The sequence below is a fragment of the Alexandromys fortis genome, unplaced genomic scaffold, assembly GCF_014885135.2.
Source record: "Alexandromys fortis isolate MF-2015 unplaced genomic scaffold, M_Fortis_MF-2015_v1.1 scaffold_29, whole genome shotgun sequence".
Taxonomy (NCBI): domain Eukaryota; kingdom Metazoa; phylum Chordata; class Mammalia; order Rodentia; family Cricetidae; genus Alexandromys; species Alexandromys fortis.
The window spans coordinates 2732759-2749386 of NW_026067891.1; the positions used below are offsets into that span (position 1 = coordinate 2732759).

At 43.5% G+C, this 16628-nt stretch overlaps 2 protein-coding genes across 3 annotated transcripts in view; one reads left to right on the top strand and one right to left on the bottom strand.

Moving 5' to 3' along the window:
* Axin1 (axin 1) overlaps window positions 1-16628 on the bottom strand; it is a 54969-nt gene that overhangs the window by 8732 nt on the left and 29609 nt on the right. For both annotated transcript variants that reach the window (XM_050134120.1, XM_050134112.1), the window contains exons 3-5: window positions 10747-10887; window positions 2470-2566; window positions 367-504 (exon numbers count right to left, since the gene is read on the bottom strand). In XM_050134120.1, the coding sequence (XP_049990077.1) occupies window positions 367-504; window positions 2470-2566; window positions 10747-10887 (376 nt within the window). The remainder of the gene's footprint in view (window positions 1-366; window positions 505-2469; window positions 2567-10746; window positions 10888-16628) is intronic.
* On the top strand, window positions 13537-13948 carry LOC126496644 (60S ribosomal protein L37a-like). The gene has a single exon (XM_050134131.1). The coding sequence runs from the start codon at window positions 13586-13588 to the stop codon at window positions 13862-13864; it is 279 nt and encodes a 92-aa protein (XP_049990088.1). The 5' UTR covers window positions 13537-13585; the 3' UTR covers window positions 13865-13948.

Sequence of the window (16628 nt, forward strand, 5' to 3'; positions counted from 1 at the left end):
AGCCCGGTACCTGCCCAGTCTGCCTACTACCATAGGTCCATTGTGCCTTAGCTCAGTTCCTGCCACCTGCCAAGGCTAGGCACACAGCCGTTTTGTCAGTTTCCTGTCTTCTTCAAATGTTGGGAGCCTTGGGAACTTCCTCCTAGGCATCTCCTAGCAGGAAGAGATTGCTGGGGGAAACACTAAGCTCAGTTCATAGTAAAAGAGAGAGGAACAAGGTGCTGAACAGAAAGGCAGGTGGGCTACAGAAATAGTAGGAAGCAGGCTGAGTAGAACATTTCAGAATGGAGGCTACCCTAAGTGCAGGACTTCCAAGCCACAGGAAATAGTGGCCTTGACACAGTTCTAAGCATATAGTCCACTCACCATCCGTACACGCTTCAGCCGTTCTTCCAGCTTCTCTTCAGCTTCTCGAGTGCGTTGGACAGCCTCTAGACGATGAATAAGCTCTTCAGCAAATTTCTGTGGTTCTACCCGGATCTCCTTTGGCATTCGGTAAGTGCGCTGGAGAGAGACACAATAGTCAGTAGGGTTGCCTTCACAGGATGGTCCTGTATCCTTTATAGAGCAGCACAGTGACAGCCTAGTAAGAGGACGTGTACAGGAAAACTTGATTTTAGTTATTTTAAAGTTCTTATACATTTATTTGTTTGAATATGTAAGCATGCACATGGCGGATACGTAGAGATCAGAGGATAACTTGCAGGAGTTGGTTCTATTCTCCCCTTTCACCAGGTAGGTTCTACAGATAGAACATAGATCATCAAGCTTGGAGGCAGGTATATCTATCCACTAAGTAACCTTGCTGGTTACATTTATTTTAAAGCAGAGACACTAACATCCTCATTGGCTCCCTTTCTTCCTTCGCTGAGCACTGACCTGAAGATGTGGACTTCTCTCTAGCCACTCACAACTAAATTACTGGAGGCCTGGGCATGGTCCTGGTATACGTAGGTTGTGGCACCCCTGAGTTAGCAGGTATACATGCTCCCAGACAGATAGTGGTCAGTACCTTGACCAACATGCCCTACACTAAATATTCACAACTCATCACAGAAAAACATTCATGACATAAGGTGGGAAATTCCTGAGGTTCAGTGTAAACAGCACTAGGAACACAGGATCAAGCTGAGTAAGCACAGCACCAGTCACTAGAAACTCCTAGGGTGGATTTGTGGTTCTGAAGTAGGCTAGTCCCACAGCATACACTTGTTCAAAGGAAATCCTGGATGGAGCAGTGCCTGATCCTGATGCACGGCTGAGTGTAATCAGAGTAGGACTGCACTCAGGAGGGTTGGGATTCTAGGCTCTGTTACAGCAATGGGAGACACAAAATACATCATATATAAAATGAACACGATTTTCCAATCACAAATGAATCTTTCCTAACTTGGGAACTGAAGATGCAGTCAAAAAGCTGAAAGACTCCAACTAAGAAATTCTGATGAGGCTGGGTGTGATGGTGCATATCTTCAATCCCAGTGCCCAGGAGAAACAGGTGGATTTCTGTGAGTTCAAGATCACCCTGTGAGCTCAAGGTAAGCCGGAGCTACATAGTTGCTGTCTCAAAATAATAAAATGAATCAAAACAAATGCCGATGTCTGTGTGATGCTCTGAATTGCCCGTCCTCACTGCTACAAGCTCCCCAAGTTCTCCTACAAGTTTTCTGCCCAAAAGCCTATGTGTCAGAAGGAACAATAATTGTTCTGTGTGCCACTAGTGGTCAGTGCAAGTAGAGAGAGCTATAAATATAGAGGAAATCAAACAGGCAGTTACATGGAAATTAAATTAAAATTAAATTACATTAAATTAAAATGTAAGCTCCTTTAAGTCAGCTGCTCGTGGTCTCCTGTTATGCCTCACAACACTCAAGAAAATACCTTGTTTCACGTGATTATAGAGAGCTATAAATGCCTGCTCAAACACAGAGTCAACAGGCTCAGGACAAGCTACTGTTATTACTCAAGAGGCAATGCTGAGGCAGCTTCTGAGCCAAGATGTCTACACGGCAGCACCCATGGCTCAGCCACAAAAAGGACAAGTTCCTTCAGTAGTAAAGCCTGTGAATGGATATCTAACATACCCTGGGGTCAGGTGACTTGCAATGTCCAGGGCTTGGGTCCCAAGTAGAAATCCATCTTCTCAGAACTACTACAGAAGAACATCTGACTTTACAGGGAAACCATACAGGGAAGGGTGGGTGCTAACTGGAAGTCACTTCCTGTTACTGAGCAAAAGAAGCGTTTCAAGATTTGGGAGCTACCATAGACTATCTACTCTGATGGTTATCTCTCAGCTCAACATCACTCAGACAGACTGTCTGCTGTGCCCAGTGGGAATCTGTGGTCCTAAGAAGCCTATCAAGTATCTCTCCTACTGATTGGTGCCATGGTGGCCAACTCTGTGTAGGAAACCAGTTAGGCATCTGGAGAGAAGGTATAGTGCTGCTGAATATATGTGGGACTTACAGGAATGTGAGGTAGAGGCACCCGCCCATTAACTTGGACACTCTCCTGCATCTCCCTTCGGTGCTGCTTACGGATCCTGTATGGGGGGATTCCATCCCTGAATAGACAAAAGATATAGCCATTAGCTCAAGTAGAAAATAAGATACAGCGGAGTACCATATACTTACCAGCCCATGGGTATTACTGATAGCAATGATATATCCACACTGTATCAGCCCATGTGCATGCATATATGTTACTTACATGCACTTCATGACATACACACATAAAAATCATATGTAAAAAGCCCAGGAACTCAGTCATGAAATATTCTTCTAGCTACTATTTTATCAACATTTCAATGAAGATCAGCTGCCCTTACTTTATTTATCTCTGAGTCTATAAAGTCTGAAAGTTTGATAGCTAAGAATCATTTTCACATTAAAAATTTTTATTACACCCCCCCATGTATATAGTTTATGCATGTATATGGGTAAGTATATGTACCACAGCACATGTGTGGATTCTGGGGACTGAACCCAGGCCACTGTGAGTCTTTTACAAGAGCGAAGCAAACATGTAAGGCTAACTATAAACAGCCTTTAGCAGCCATAAATCCAAGGACTAAGGTCACTAAAAGGCCAGACTCTTGCTTATTTGAGATAGACAACATATCCAACACCTTGTGAAACTGCCCAGCCTCTATCCCATAGTTCTAGAAAGTGCTCTAGGAATCAATCATGGCAACAAATGGAACTAGCAAATCAGAAAAGACAGGCTGACAAATCCAAGTGCTGGGTCTTCTCACCACAGTTCTCTAGTTACATGAAAACAGATGGGTGGGGGGCTGGAGAGATGGCTCAGTGGCTAAGAGCATTGCCTGCTCTTCCAAAGGTCCTGAGTTCAATTCCCAGCAACCACATGGTGGCTCACAACCATCTGTAATGAGGTCTGGTGCCCTCTTCTGGCCTGCAAGCATACATGTAGACAGACTATTGTATACATAATAAATAAATAAATATTAAAAAAAAAGAGAGCTGAAAATGTTACCAAGCTGCTCTTCAGACTAATTAAAAAAAAAAAATTAAAAAAAAAAAAAGAAAACAGGTGGGTGGGAGGACTGCAATCTCCATGGCAGATAGGATAGGTTTTTAAATTATCTTGCTAATCAAAGAGTCCACAGGGCAGTTAAGGTGTGTGATCTGTGTATCCTGCCCTGCTGGGGGAGGCGGGAAGTCATCAAGGACAGCGGAACCCCAACCATACTATGCTTGACAGCAGAAAAGACAAAGCCCCGTCAGAGGGTTGCCCTGGCAACCTTCCCAGGTGCTTGGGCAAGAGGGTAGCATTACAGTGTTTTTCCTTTTACATATGCAAAGGGGACACAGAGAATAGAGGAATGGGAGTTTAAAATTCATATGACTTGGATTCCCAGGCACTCAAGATAGTAGGTGGCCTAAAGCCAACAGCTGAAACCTGTTTCTTCTATACTTAGACACAACACTTTAAAATCCCCAGCCTCTGAGGATTAGGCTTGTCCTCAAAAACTACATCTAAAGATGGGTGTCATCGTACTAGGAAACACCTTGTTGAACAGTTGTATGATCCAATTAGGGCTCCAACGTGAGAAACTTGTAAGCTATCCCAGAAGGTATAGTGAGAAACATCATTTCATTTTTGCTTCAGATGTATGTTCAAATATCGGTGGTAGTTTTTTATCCCAATTTCTTAAGTCTCCCAATAAAATATAAGATGAACAGATTATCAAAGAAAAATTGCCTATGCTTGGGGCTGTGGACATAGCTCAGCTGACAGTGTGTTTGCCTAGCATGCATGAAGCCATGGGTCTAACTCAAGCATTGCATTAGCTGGGTAGAGTGGTACATGCCTATAGCCTTGGCACTTGGGAAGCGGAAGCCAACCTTGTTTATACGAGAATCTATCTTACCCCTAAAACAAAAACCATCTACATGTATTTTAAGTGTCTCCATTTTGATAATATGATCTTTTCTCTTTTTTTATTTTATATATAAGTGTTTTTTTTACCATGTGTGGGGTCCCCTGGAACTGTAATTACAGACAGTTTGTGAGCTGCCATGTGGGTACTGGGAATTGAACCCAGGTCCTCTGGAAGAGAAGTTCAATGCTCTTAACCACTGAGCCACCTCTTTAGCCCCAACATGTTCTTTTCTTAAGAAAATATTCAGAGGCTGCAGAAAAGGCTATGCTGGAGATTAAGTTTTGTGTTTTTTTTTTTTTTTTGGTTTTTCGAGACAGGGTTTCTCTGTGGCTTTGGAGACTGTCCTGGAACTAGCTCTGTAGACCAGGCTCGTCTCGAACTCACAGAGATCCGCCACCACCGCCCGGCTGGAGATTAAGTCTTATGAGTTCCATAGGCCGAGGAGGACCAGGTGCTACAGACACAACTGCGGTCCTCTTCTGATGGGGCCATGATGGCAACTACTCTGGCAGTGAGAGGTCACAAAGGACTTCAGGAAAAGAGTGTTGCTGAAAATGTCAACATTCAAAGATTCAAAATTGAAATACAGCCAAGTATGGTGGCACACACTTTTAATCTCAGCACTGAGGAGGCAGAGGTAGTGGATCTCTAAATTCAAAACCGGCCTGGTCTTCACAGTGAGTTCCAGGCCAGCATGGGCTACAGAGTAAGACCCTGTCTCAAAATTAATTAATTAAAAGAGAATTAAATGAGATATTCCTCAGATATAACAAAACACAAAGAGACAGAGTCCATCCTGGTATCACTACTACATGATTACTGGCGTAGAAAAGGAAACAGTCCAATATATGCCACATGGCACTAGCCAAACTCAGTTCCGAGCAGCAGGAGATGGCATGCTCTATTTTAAAAAGTCATATGTTGGAGGAATGTTTAAGGGCAGGCAAATGAAAAGAACCAGCCACAAAACTGGTACAAGCTGGGGCTGGGAGCACACGCCTTTAATTCCAGCACTCTGGAGGCAGAGGCAGGCAGATTTTGGTAAGTTGAGGCAAACCTGGTCTACACAGTGAGTTCCAGGACAGTCAGGACACACATAAAGACCTTGTCTCCAACACACAAAACAAACAACAAAAACCATGAACATAAAGGGAACTACCCTCTAAAACTACATTCAGTAAGTGTAGTGAAAGAGACATGGAGGTGAGTGCCTAGCCTAGCAAGTGGTCCACCTGTGCTGGGGACAGAGAAGCTGGTGTGGAGATGGAAGGAGGAAACAGAATTAGGATGAAGTACCTCAGTCCTAGACAAATGGGCTTCCACAATACTCCTCCTGCTGGCTGAATCTCTGGCTCTGTCCTTCTGGCCTGGAGCTGGTGTACCTCTCTCAGCCAGAATGGATTGCTGAGATGTTAATTTGGCTTCTAGAGCGAGCCCTAAAAACTACTACAGACTTCTTGGATAAAGACAGAATTTTCAGCAGCAAATTTCAAACTTACAGCCTTCTTTATTTCCCCCAATGTATGTATGTATGTATGTATGTATGTATGTATGTATGTATGTATGCATGCATGCATGCATGCATGTAGTTTTGCACTGAGGCTTGAATCTAGCCTTCTACGCAAGCACTCTACCACTGAGCTACATCCTAGTCACAAGCTTATTTATTTTCATTTGTATTTTGCTACATGTATGTCTTAGTGAGGATGCAGAATCCCCTGGAGTCATAGACAGTTGTGAACTGCCATGTGGGTGGTGGGAATTGAACCCAGGTCCTCTCGAAGAGCAGCTGGTACTCTTAACCACTGAGCCTTCGCTCCAGTCCCTAACCTTATTTTCTTGTAAATGCTTTCTCATCCTAAAATAGTATCACGTGTTTCAAAATTGTTTTTTTCTTTCTTTTTGTTGTTTTTTAATTTTCAAGATAGGGTTTCTCTGTGTAGCCCTGCCTCTGCCTCCCAAGTACTGGGATTAAAGGAATGCACTACCACTACCTCAGCTCAAATTTGTTATTAATTGTTAAGTTAATTATGAATTAATATAACTCAAACCATGTATTTCTATAATGCCTGTAGCAAATAATTTAGCAAAATCAGTGTGGAATTTACTCATTCAACAAGTTTTAGAAGAGGGACAGGTCAAGATCAGATGAGGAAATCTACAGAGAACTGATGAGCCAACCTCCTGGGAACTCTAGATGGTCAGCTGTGGAGCCTGCATGGGACCCAACTAGGCCCTCTGCATGTGGGAGACAGTTGTGTAGCTTTGTCTGCTTGAGGGGCCCCTGGGCATATTTATATTTCCCTATGGTGGGATGCCTTTGCTCAGCCTTGATGGGGGGGGGCTTAGTCCTGTCACTGAATGTACCAGGCTTTGTAGACTCCCCGTGGCAGGCCTTACCTTCAATGGGAAGTGGAGGGGGGGGGGGGGGAGGGAGTAGGGGTGGGAACGGAATTGTGGCTGGTATATAAATTGAATGAAAAAATTAAAAGCACAAAACAAACAAACAAACAAAAAAACACAACTAACAAAGCAAACAGATTATTAGGCCCCTCACTACTATCTAGGCATGATTTGACACACCAATAAACAACAATAACAAAAATCATTCTTTAATAAGCTTACTTTTAAAAATACTGTTGCTTTAAAAAATATGTTACTTAAAACAATTTACATTCTAGGGTTGGGAAGCTAGAACGTAATTAGAAATGCTACAGTCCCAAAGCAGCTATAATAAGCACTCTGAAAGCTATTCCTTGTAACCCTAAGACTTTTATATAATAGATAGTTAGAAACTGGTTTCAGCCGGTTAGTGGTGGTTCAAGCATTTCGTTCCAGCACTCAGGAGGCAGAGGCGGGAGGATCTTTGAGAGGTCAGACTGGTCTACAGAGTGAGCTTTGGGACAGCTAGGGTTAACACAGAAATCCTATCTGGGGAAGATATCTGGTAGGAGGACACGTGACTCCTGTTGTTATCAATGTTATTCAGTTTTTGTGAACTGTCTAAAATATTTAGGGAATATTCTCCTTCTTTATAATTAAGCCATTAGATTTGGTAAACTGCCAACAGTTATGTCTTCAGTGCTGCATTTGTTTAATCAGAATCTTCTGGGGGGGAGGTGAAAAGTGACTGAAGTGTCTAGATTAGAGCACAGAAATGAGATGACAATGAAACCAGATTACGTGGCCTGCTAGCTGTTTACTAAATTTCTCTAAGAAATGCTCACTTATATCAATGAAAACAAAAAGCAAAACTACACAACTACACAGACACACAAGAGTGGTTTAGATCTATCAGTGGAAAGTGCGGAGCTGGGGAGCTAGATCAGCTGTAAAGTACTTGCTACAACAACATGATTCCCCAGCATCTCCTTAAAAAATAAAACAAAGCTAGGCATGGAAGTGTATGCCTACAGTCCTAGCATTGGAAGGTCCCTGGTGCTCACTGCTCAGCTAATTTTACTGAATAAGTGACCTCCAGGTTTAGTGTCAACAAGATTGTTCAGTGGGTAGAGGCCGTTTGGGAATACAATAGGTGTGTAGGCTTGATGATTGAAATTCAATTCCTCGATCCCACAAGGTAATAGGAGAAAACCAAAAAACACTCTATAGTTGCTCTCTGACCTCCACATATGCTATAGCACACACACACACACACACACACACACACACACACACACACCTACATTCTTTTTTTCACACTCATAATAAATTTTTTAAAATTTTAGGGAGCTGTGGAGTCAGCTCTGTGGTTAAGAGCATTTGTTCTTCCAGAGGACCTAGCATCTACATGGTAGCTCAAAACCACTCTAGGTCTAGGATATCTTACACCCTCATCTGCCCTCCAGGGCACTAGACACACACATTGTACAAATACATAAATGCAAGCCGGCTAGTGGTGCTGCATGTCTTTAATTCCAGCACTCAGGGACAGAAGCAGGCAGGCAGATCTCTGTGAGTTCAAGCACAGCCTGGTCTACACATAGAGTTCCAGGACAGCCAGAACTGTCACACAGAGAAGCGCTGTCTTAAAAATCAAAACCAAAAAAAAAAAAAAAACAACAACAACAAAAAAACAAAACACAACACAACAACAACAACAAAAAAACCAAAATGCCAAACATCCCCCAAAACCAAACATGAAGGCAGAACATATAACAGAGTGTGTGTGTGTGTGTGTGTGTGTGTGTGTGTGTGTGTGTGCGCGCGCGCGCGTGTATTTATCCCCCCTTTTAAAGACAGGGTCTCAATATGTAGCTCTGGCTGTCCTGGAACTCACTCTGTAGACCAGGCTGGCCTCACATTCACAGAGCTCTATTTGCCTCCCAGATGCTGGGATTAAAGGAGTGTGCCTGGAGAGCAACACTGGAAAACACCTACTGATGACCTCTGGCTTCTACAGACACAGACACAGACACAGACACAGACACACACACACACACACACACACACACCCCATATATACCATTGGCGAGCACTCTCTCCTTCCTTCTAATTTATACCTACCAATTTCCCAGTTTTCACGCAAAGAGACACACAGGTAGAGCAGAACTGCTGAGCTAGGCCAAGAACCCTGTTGGGAACCCTGCGCAGTCATGAAATAGGGACATCTAGTGGCGATTAGAAGACTTGCTCCTGGTCACTGTAATAAGCAAAGACTTAATCCAACACTAGGGTGCTTTTGGAGGGAGCCCCAGGAATGGGGCAAAAAACCTGGACTAAGCGTGACTGAGTCAGAACTCCAAGAAACTCCAGGCTGAAGGGTTAACTCAACAAAATGTTTTATGCCATTAAATTACTTAATTTAATTACTTAATATGCACCTGAGCTCCAAAAAGCCACCAGCAGGAGGTGGTTCATGACAGGTCCATTCCCACAAGGACTTCTGGGAATGTGACCACATTAGAAAAAACAAGCTCGTAAGTTGTGATAATAGTATCAGGGAAGTGGAGGCTGAGATCTGCCTCTCCATGGCTTGGAACTCAGGCACTCAGGGAACTGGTCTTAGCACAGAATCCAGTCTCCCCAGCTCCCCAGGACTACTCACGGTATATATCAAGATGCATGGGGCTGGAGAGATGGCTCAGAGGTTAACAGCATTGGCTGCTCTTCCAGAGGTCCTGAGTTCAATTCCCAGCAACCACACGGTGGCTCACAACCATCTATAATGAGATCTGGTGCCCTTTTATGGTGTGTAGGCATACATGCAGACAGAACATTATATATATAATAAAGAGTCCAAGGCAGAACAACATGGGCAAGAAACACATTTATATAACCTGATGGATCCCAGGACTGTCTCCAGCCCTGCCCTGGAGAGAAGGCTGCCTGTTACCTGGGCCCATCTTCCCAGTGAAATCCATCCTCTGTAGAGGATGAACCTCCAGTTTCTCTGAGTCCTCTGCTCTTAAAAGCTGCTTGGCCTCTAGGAGAGAGAACTAATGCAAACTTCAACTCTAGCTTGGATTCCGTTCCGATTTTTTTTTTGTTTTTGTCTTTTGATACAGGGTTTTTCTCTGCAACAGTCCTAGCTGTCCTAGAACTCTGTAGACAAGGCTGGCCTTGAACTAAAAAGATCCACTAGCCTCTCCCTCCCAAATGCTGTGATTAAAGGCTTGGGTCACCACCACCCGGCTCCGTACCAGGATTTTTCAAGACAGGGTTTCTCAGTAGCTTTAGAGCCTGTCCTGTAACCTGCTCTGTAGACCAGGGCTGGCCTTGAACTCCAGATATATTCACCTGCCTCTGCCTTGGGAGTGCTGGGAATAAAGGCTTGCACCACTACCACCAGGCAGTTTTCCAGGATTTTTTTTTTTTTCAAGACAGGGTTTGTCTGTGGTTTAGGAGCCTGTCCTGGAACTAGCTCTGTAGACCAGGCTGGTCTCAAACTCACAGAGATCCGCCTGCCTCTGCCTCCCTGAGTGCTGGGATTAAAAGCGTGCACCACCATTGCCCGGGTCAGTTTTCCAGGATTTTTAAACAATTTTGCTGCTGTTGTGCTAGGGATTAAACCCAGGGCTGCCACTGAATTAATTACACTTTGGCCCTTGGGCTAGTTTTTGAAGGATACTGTAACTCACAGGGCAGTCTGTCCTCTTTCTTTAGGGTTTCTGTTTTAACAGTCTCATTCTATAGATCAGGTTGGCTTGGCAATCATGACAATTCTCCAGCTTCAGCATCACAAGTTCTGGGCTTGCAAATATAAGATACCATGGCCAGCTTAGTGTTTGTTCCTTAGGGACACTCAAGTCAAGCTTTACAAGAATCAATCAGTAAGGACCAGCCAGTGGGGTAAGCAAAGAGCACTGAAGCATACAGTCAACAAGCTTGGGACTTACACGCTACTGTCCGTAAGGGATAGGGTGTCAGCATCACTGGACAGGCTCTGCTGTTCACTATCATTGGCGCTGGTGGCTGGGGCCAGGGCATAGCCAGAGTTGACATAGTAGGGGTTGACGGGCTCCCTCCAAGATCCATACCTGTGAATAAGAAAGACACATGAGTGGCAGCAGAGCAATAGTCTCCTATTTTAATGTACACTGTAGAATTTTCTGGATTACCACATGAAAAATTCAGAGAAAAACAGAGCAAAAAAGTCCTGTCTCCATCTCGCTGTTCTTCTCATTCCATTCTTCTCAATTCGAAAGAAAGGATTAAAAAGGGTCTAAGCTATGGGCATCTTTCCAGATGTTTACTACTTTTTTTTAAAAGGCATTCAAGTATACATAGGCAGAATAATATCTGTGTAGCAGAAAATGCTCCATCTTTCTCCTAAGAGTACAACCAGAAAGGATCCATGATCCCTGTTATAGCTACAAAGTAACCCACTTCTGGCCCATGCCAATAGGTATTTCTGAAGAAGCCAGCCAGAGCCCCCAGGACTCTAACTCAGGTCCCTGGGCTCCAGGCATAGCCCATGGACAGAACACAGAGATGAAATCTGCTGCTGGGTAGTCATGGGGAGATGGTTCAAAGCACCACTACTAGGGCTAACAGAATCCAGTTGTTGCTATACAATTGGTCAAAACACAATATACTTAATCTGCATTTTCCCTAAAGATACTTTTGGGTACTTGTCGTTTGCTTTTCTCATCTCTTTCTGGCGTTTGGTCCTTGCCTACTATGTGATTTATAAATTCACAACAGTTTTCAAATTACAAAATTATTTTAGCTGGGCATAGTGTCATGTGCCTTTAAGCCCAGAATTTGGGAAGCAGAGGCAGGTGGATTTCTTATGAGTTTGAAGCCAGCCTTGTCTACATACTGAGTTTCTTGCCAGCTAGGACTATAAAGAAAGACTCTGTCTCAAATTCAAAAAAGATGCCAAGTGGTGGCTGTGCATGCCTTTATCCCAGTATTCGGGAGGCAGAGACAAGTGGATCTATATGAATTCGATGCCAACATGGTCTATGGAGCTAGTATCAGAATAGCCAGGGCTACACAAAGAAATCATGTTTAAAAAACAGAAACAAGCCGGGTGGCGGCGCACGCCTTTAATCCCAGCACTCGGGAGGCAGAGGCAGGTGGATCTCTGTGAGTTCAAGACCAGCCTGGTCTGCAGAGCTAGTTCCAGGACAGGCTCCAAAGCCACAGAGAAACCCTGTCTCGAAAAAAACAAAAAAACAAAAAAAAAAAAAAAAAAATACCGTATGAGTGTTTAGCCTGCATGCATATAAGTGTACTATGTGCATGCCTGGTGCCCATGGAAGCCAGAAGAGGTCACTGGATCTCCTGGAACTGGAGTTATGGACAGCTGTGAGTTGATGTTTAGGTGCTAGGAACAGAACCAGGGTCTGTTGCAAGAGCAGCTAGGGCTCTTAACCAATGAATCATTTCTCTAGTCCTCCAACTATTTTTACTATTAATATGCATACATATTAGTACCTACCTATATAATATATTCATACAAAATATTTTCTCCTTAAACATACTTTTTCTTTTTTCAAAAAATAATTTATTTTATGTACATTGGTGTTTTGCCTGCATGTATATCTGTGTGAGGATATTGTATCCTCTGGAACTGGTGTTATAGACAGTTGTGAGCCGCCATATGGGTGCTGGGAATTTAACCTGGGTATCTGGAAGAGCCGGTGCTTTTAACTGATGGGCCATCTCTCCAGCTCCAATATACTTTTTCTGACATTCCAAGCCCTCTTATCCTGATCCCTTGAATGCATGATCCTGCCTCAGTCTTCCTGAGTAATTGAGATTATAGGACTGTACCACCATACCTGATCCTTATAACTTTTTGCATTGTGCAGACAGACCTTTTCATTTTAGGTTATAAACACAGTATTCTATTATTATTTAAAACCATTAAAAGATTTTTTTAAAGATTTTTTTGAGGCAAGATTTATCACTGGCTGATCTTGAAATTGCAGAGATTATGCCTCTGCTTTCCCAAGCATATAACATGATATATCATAGCCAGCTTCCATTAATTTTCTGCTTGTGGTTTTTTTTTCCCCCGAGACAGGGTTTCTCTGTGTTGCTTCGGAGCCTGTCCTGGAACTAACTATTGCAGACCAGGCTGGCCTCGAACTCACAGAGATCTGCCTGCCTCTGCCTCCCTAGTGCTGGGATTAAAGGAGTACGCCACCACCGCCCAGCTCTGCTTGTGTTTTAAGAAGAGGCTCAGGTTGGCCTCCAATTCACATTCCCTCTGCCTTAGCTCCTCAAATGCTGGGATTACATCTATCTGTTACCATCAAGGCTTCCAATACCATTGTGTGTGTGTGTGTATCTGTGTTTGTAAAGGTGCAAGTGGAAGTCAGAGATCAACCTTAAGGGTGTTCTTCAGGAAAATGGCTATCGAGCCAGCCTGCCCCAAGGATCCGTCTCCATCTCCTGAGGGTTGATTATTACAGCTGGCTGCTTCTGTGAGTGATGGGAATCAATCTCAAGTCATCAAATTTGCATGACAAGTCCATTATTGACTAAGTTAGTGCCCTGGCCTCTAATAGCTGTTTTAAATTTTTCTTTGATTTTTATCTGAATTGGAGATATGCACAAATAAAACTTAGCTGATGCTCTGACCCCACAATGGATGGCCAGTTGTTAGCAGTAAATACTACATAATAGGTAATTAAATGCTACTCTTGGCCACATCCTAACCACACTTTAAAAAAAAAAAAAAAAAAAAAGAGCCTCTCCGTGCTTGGCTTAGGTTCCGGCGACATGGCTAAACGCACCAAGAAGGTCGGGATCGTCGGGAAATACGGGACCCGCTATGGTGCCTCCCTCCGGAAAATGGTGAAGAAAATTGAAATCAGCCAGCACGCCAAGTACATGTGCTCCTTCTGTGGCAAGACCAAGATGAAGAGACGAGCCGTTGGCATCTGGCACTGTGGCTCCTGCATGAAGACAGTGGCTGGTGGGGCCTGGACCTACAACACGACTTCTGCCGTCACAGTGAAGTCTGCCATCAGAAGACTGAAGAAACTGAAAGACCAGTAAAAGTGCTACCATTTGATACACAAGCCTACGAACTACAATAGTGCACAGCCAACAAATAAATGGGTTAATTTACATAACAAAAAAGATTTATTTATTATGTATACAACATTCTGCCTCCATGTATGCCCGCATGCCAGAAGTGGGCGCTAGATCTCATTACAGATGGTTGTGAGCCACCATATGGTTGCTGGGAATTGAACTCAGGACCTCTGGAAGAACAACAGCTAGTGCTCTTAACCACTGAGCCATCTCTCCAGCCCCCCAACCTCACTTTTAACACAGAAATGTGGATTACACATTGCTGTACTGAGACTAACCCTGTAGCAGTTGTACATCTGTAACAGTGGTTCTAAACCTGTGAGTCACAATCCCTTTGGGGTCAAATGATCCCTCCACACAAAGGTCCCCTATCAGATATTCAGCGTATCACACAATCTTAAAAAATATATTTATTTATTTATTATGTATACAATATTCTTTCTGCGTGTATGCCTGAAGGCCAGAAAAGGGCACCAGAGCTCATTACAGATGGTTGTGAGCCACCATGTGGTTGCTGGGAATTGAACTCAGGACCTTTGGAAGAGCACACAATGCTCTTAACTGCTGAGCCATCTGTCCAGCCCCCGTATCATATATTCTCATTTGATTCCTAACAGTAGCAAAATTACAAGTAGCAATGAAAATAATTTTATGGTTGGGGGTCACCACATGAGGAACTGCATTACATGGTCACAGCATTAGGAAGGTTGAGAAGCATTAGTCTGTAGCGTCTCCTGCCAATTCTCTTCTTTAAAGATGGCCCTCAGCTGAGCATGGTGGTGAATCCCTTTAACTTCAGCACTTGGGAGGCAAAGGTGAATTCTGGGTATATAATATAGAGTAGTGTGGTTCTCATTTTCCTAATGCTGCAACCCTTTACAGTTCCTCATGTTGTGCTGACCCCAACCATAAAATTATTTCACTGCTACTCATAACTGTAATTTTGCTACTGTTAGGAAGTGTAATGTAAACATTTTGAGATAGAAGCTTGTCAAAGGGGCTGGAGAGATGGCTCAGAGGTTAAGAGCACTGACTGTTCTTCCAGAGGTTCTGAGTTCAATTCCCAGCAACCACATGATGGCTCACAACCATCTGTAATGAGATCTGGTGCCCTCTTCTGGCCTGTAGGGACACATGCACATGCAAGAGAATGCTGTATACATAATTAATAAATAAATCTTTTTTTAAAAAAAGAAGTTCGTCAAATAGGTTGCAACCCACAAGTTGAGAATCACTGATATAGCATTCCTGGCCAGCCATGGCTATACAGTGATGGCCTCAACAGCACCACTCGAGAGCAGCAAATTAGGAAATAACAAGGATGGGGGCATTTGAGAGGTTCAGCTGTTTGAACACTGGATCCTAGGGTTAGAGCCCTTCCATTGAGTGGTAAGCCATGGGCTATGCTTGACTGCCAGGCACTCTGTACCATAGCTTGGTGTAGAAGGAAAACCCAAATCTAAGGGACTAGGCCTCCTTTTGGACATCCATTTGCCAGGTGAACAGAAACTTTAAGAAAATTCTAACTCCATCAATTGTGCAAGGGCCCTTCAACAAGATGTACTAGATGGGCATCTCAGAATTCCAAGCTATTATACCCTAGGATATGTGGGCCAGACAGCATTTGACCTTAAAAGGCATACCCTGATCCTTTGTCCCTATACTTCAGAAGGCCCAGCATCTAAACTCAGGAAGGAAGGTGACATTTTGTAAGAGCAGTGCATCCCAACACTCATCTCATTCTTTTTTTTTTTTTTAAAGATTTATTTATTTATTAAGCATACAATGTACTGCTGGCAAGGAAGGCACCAGGTCTCATTACATTACAGATGGCTGTGAGCCACCATGTAGTTGCTGGGAATTGAACTCAGGACCTCTGGAAGAGCAGCCAGTGCTCTTACCCTCTCTCCAGTCCTACTCATCTCATTCTTGAAGTGCAAAGATACAAGGGGCGATAACAGTGCTAAGAAAATGAACCCATCTGTCAGTCAGAGAGCATTCTGACTACACATTGTAGCCCCAGATTATTTGCACTGGGCATTAACGGGCCATGGCTGGTCAGAGAAAGGCAAGACCAGCAATCTCAACCTGGGATGTATGTTAATTGCTAAGAGGCTACTAGGTGTTTGAGAAACCAGCTCTTTGGAATCAGCACCATGTATCTGCCATGATATCTGGGTCAGTCCCTTATCCCCATGGGTCAGGTCAGCCTATGACTTTATGTTCTTTGCTGAAGTGCGCAGAAACATTTTTCAAAAACATTGTTATCCTCTAAGTTTAAAATCAGCACAGTTATGTCAACCAATACTGTCACGACCACACAACCACAGAAGTAAAACTCAGAATGTTGCTTAATGCTAAATCATTCTTGAATTTGGTTGAAAACTACTAAGAATATTAAGCCACATGGTGGCACATGACTGTAATGCCAGCAAGTCAAGAAGAGGCTGATATAGGAGAATTACAACAAACTGAGGGAGGCCTGCATGATCTATATTCAGAGTTCCAGGCTAACCAGATCTATATAGTGACACCCTATCTTTAAGAAAAGAAAAGTAAGCCGGGCGGTGGTGGCGCACGCCTTTAATCCCAGCACTTGGGAGGCAGAGGCAGGCAGATCTCTGTGAGTTCGAGACCAGCCTGGTCTACAAGAGCTAGTTCCAGGACAGGCTCCAAAACCACAGGGAAACCCTGTCTCGAAAAACAAAAACAAAAAACAAAAAAT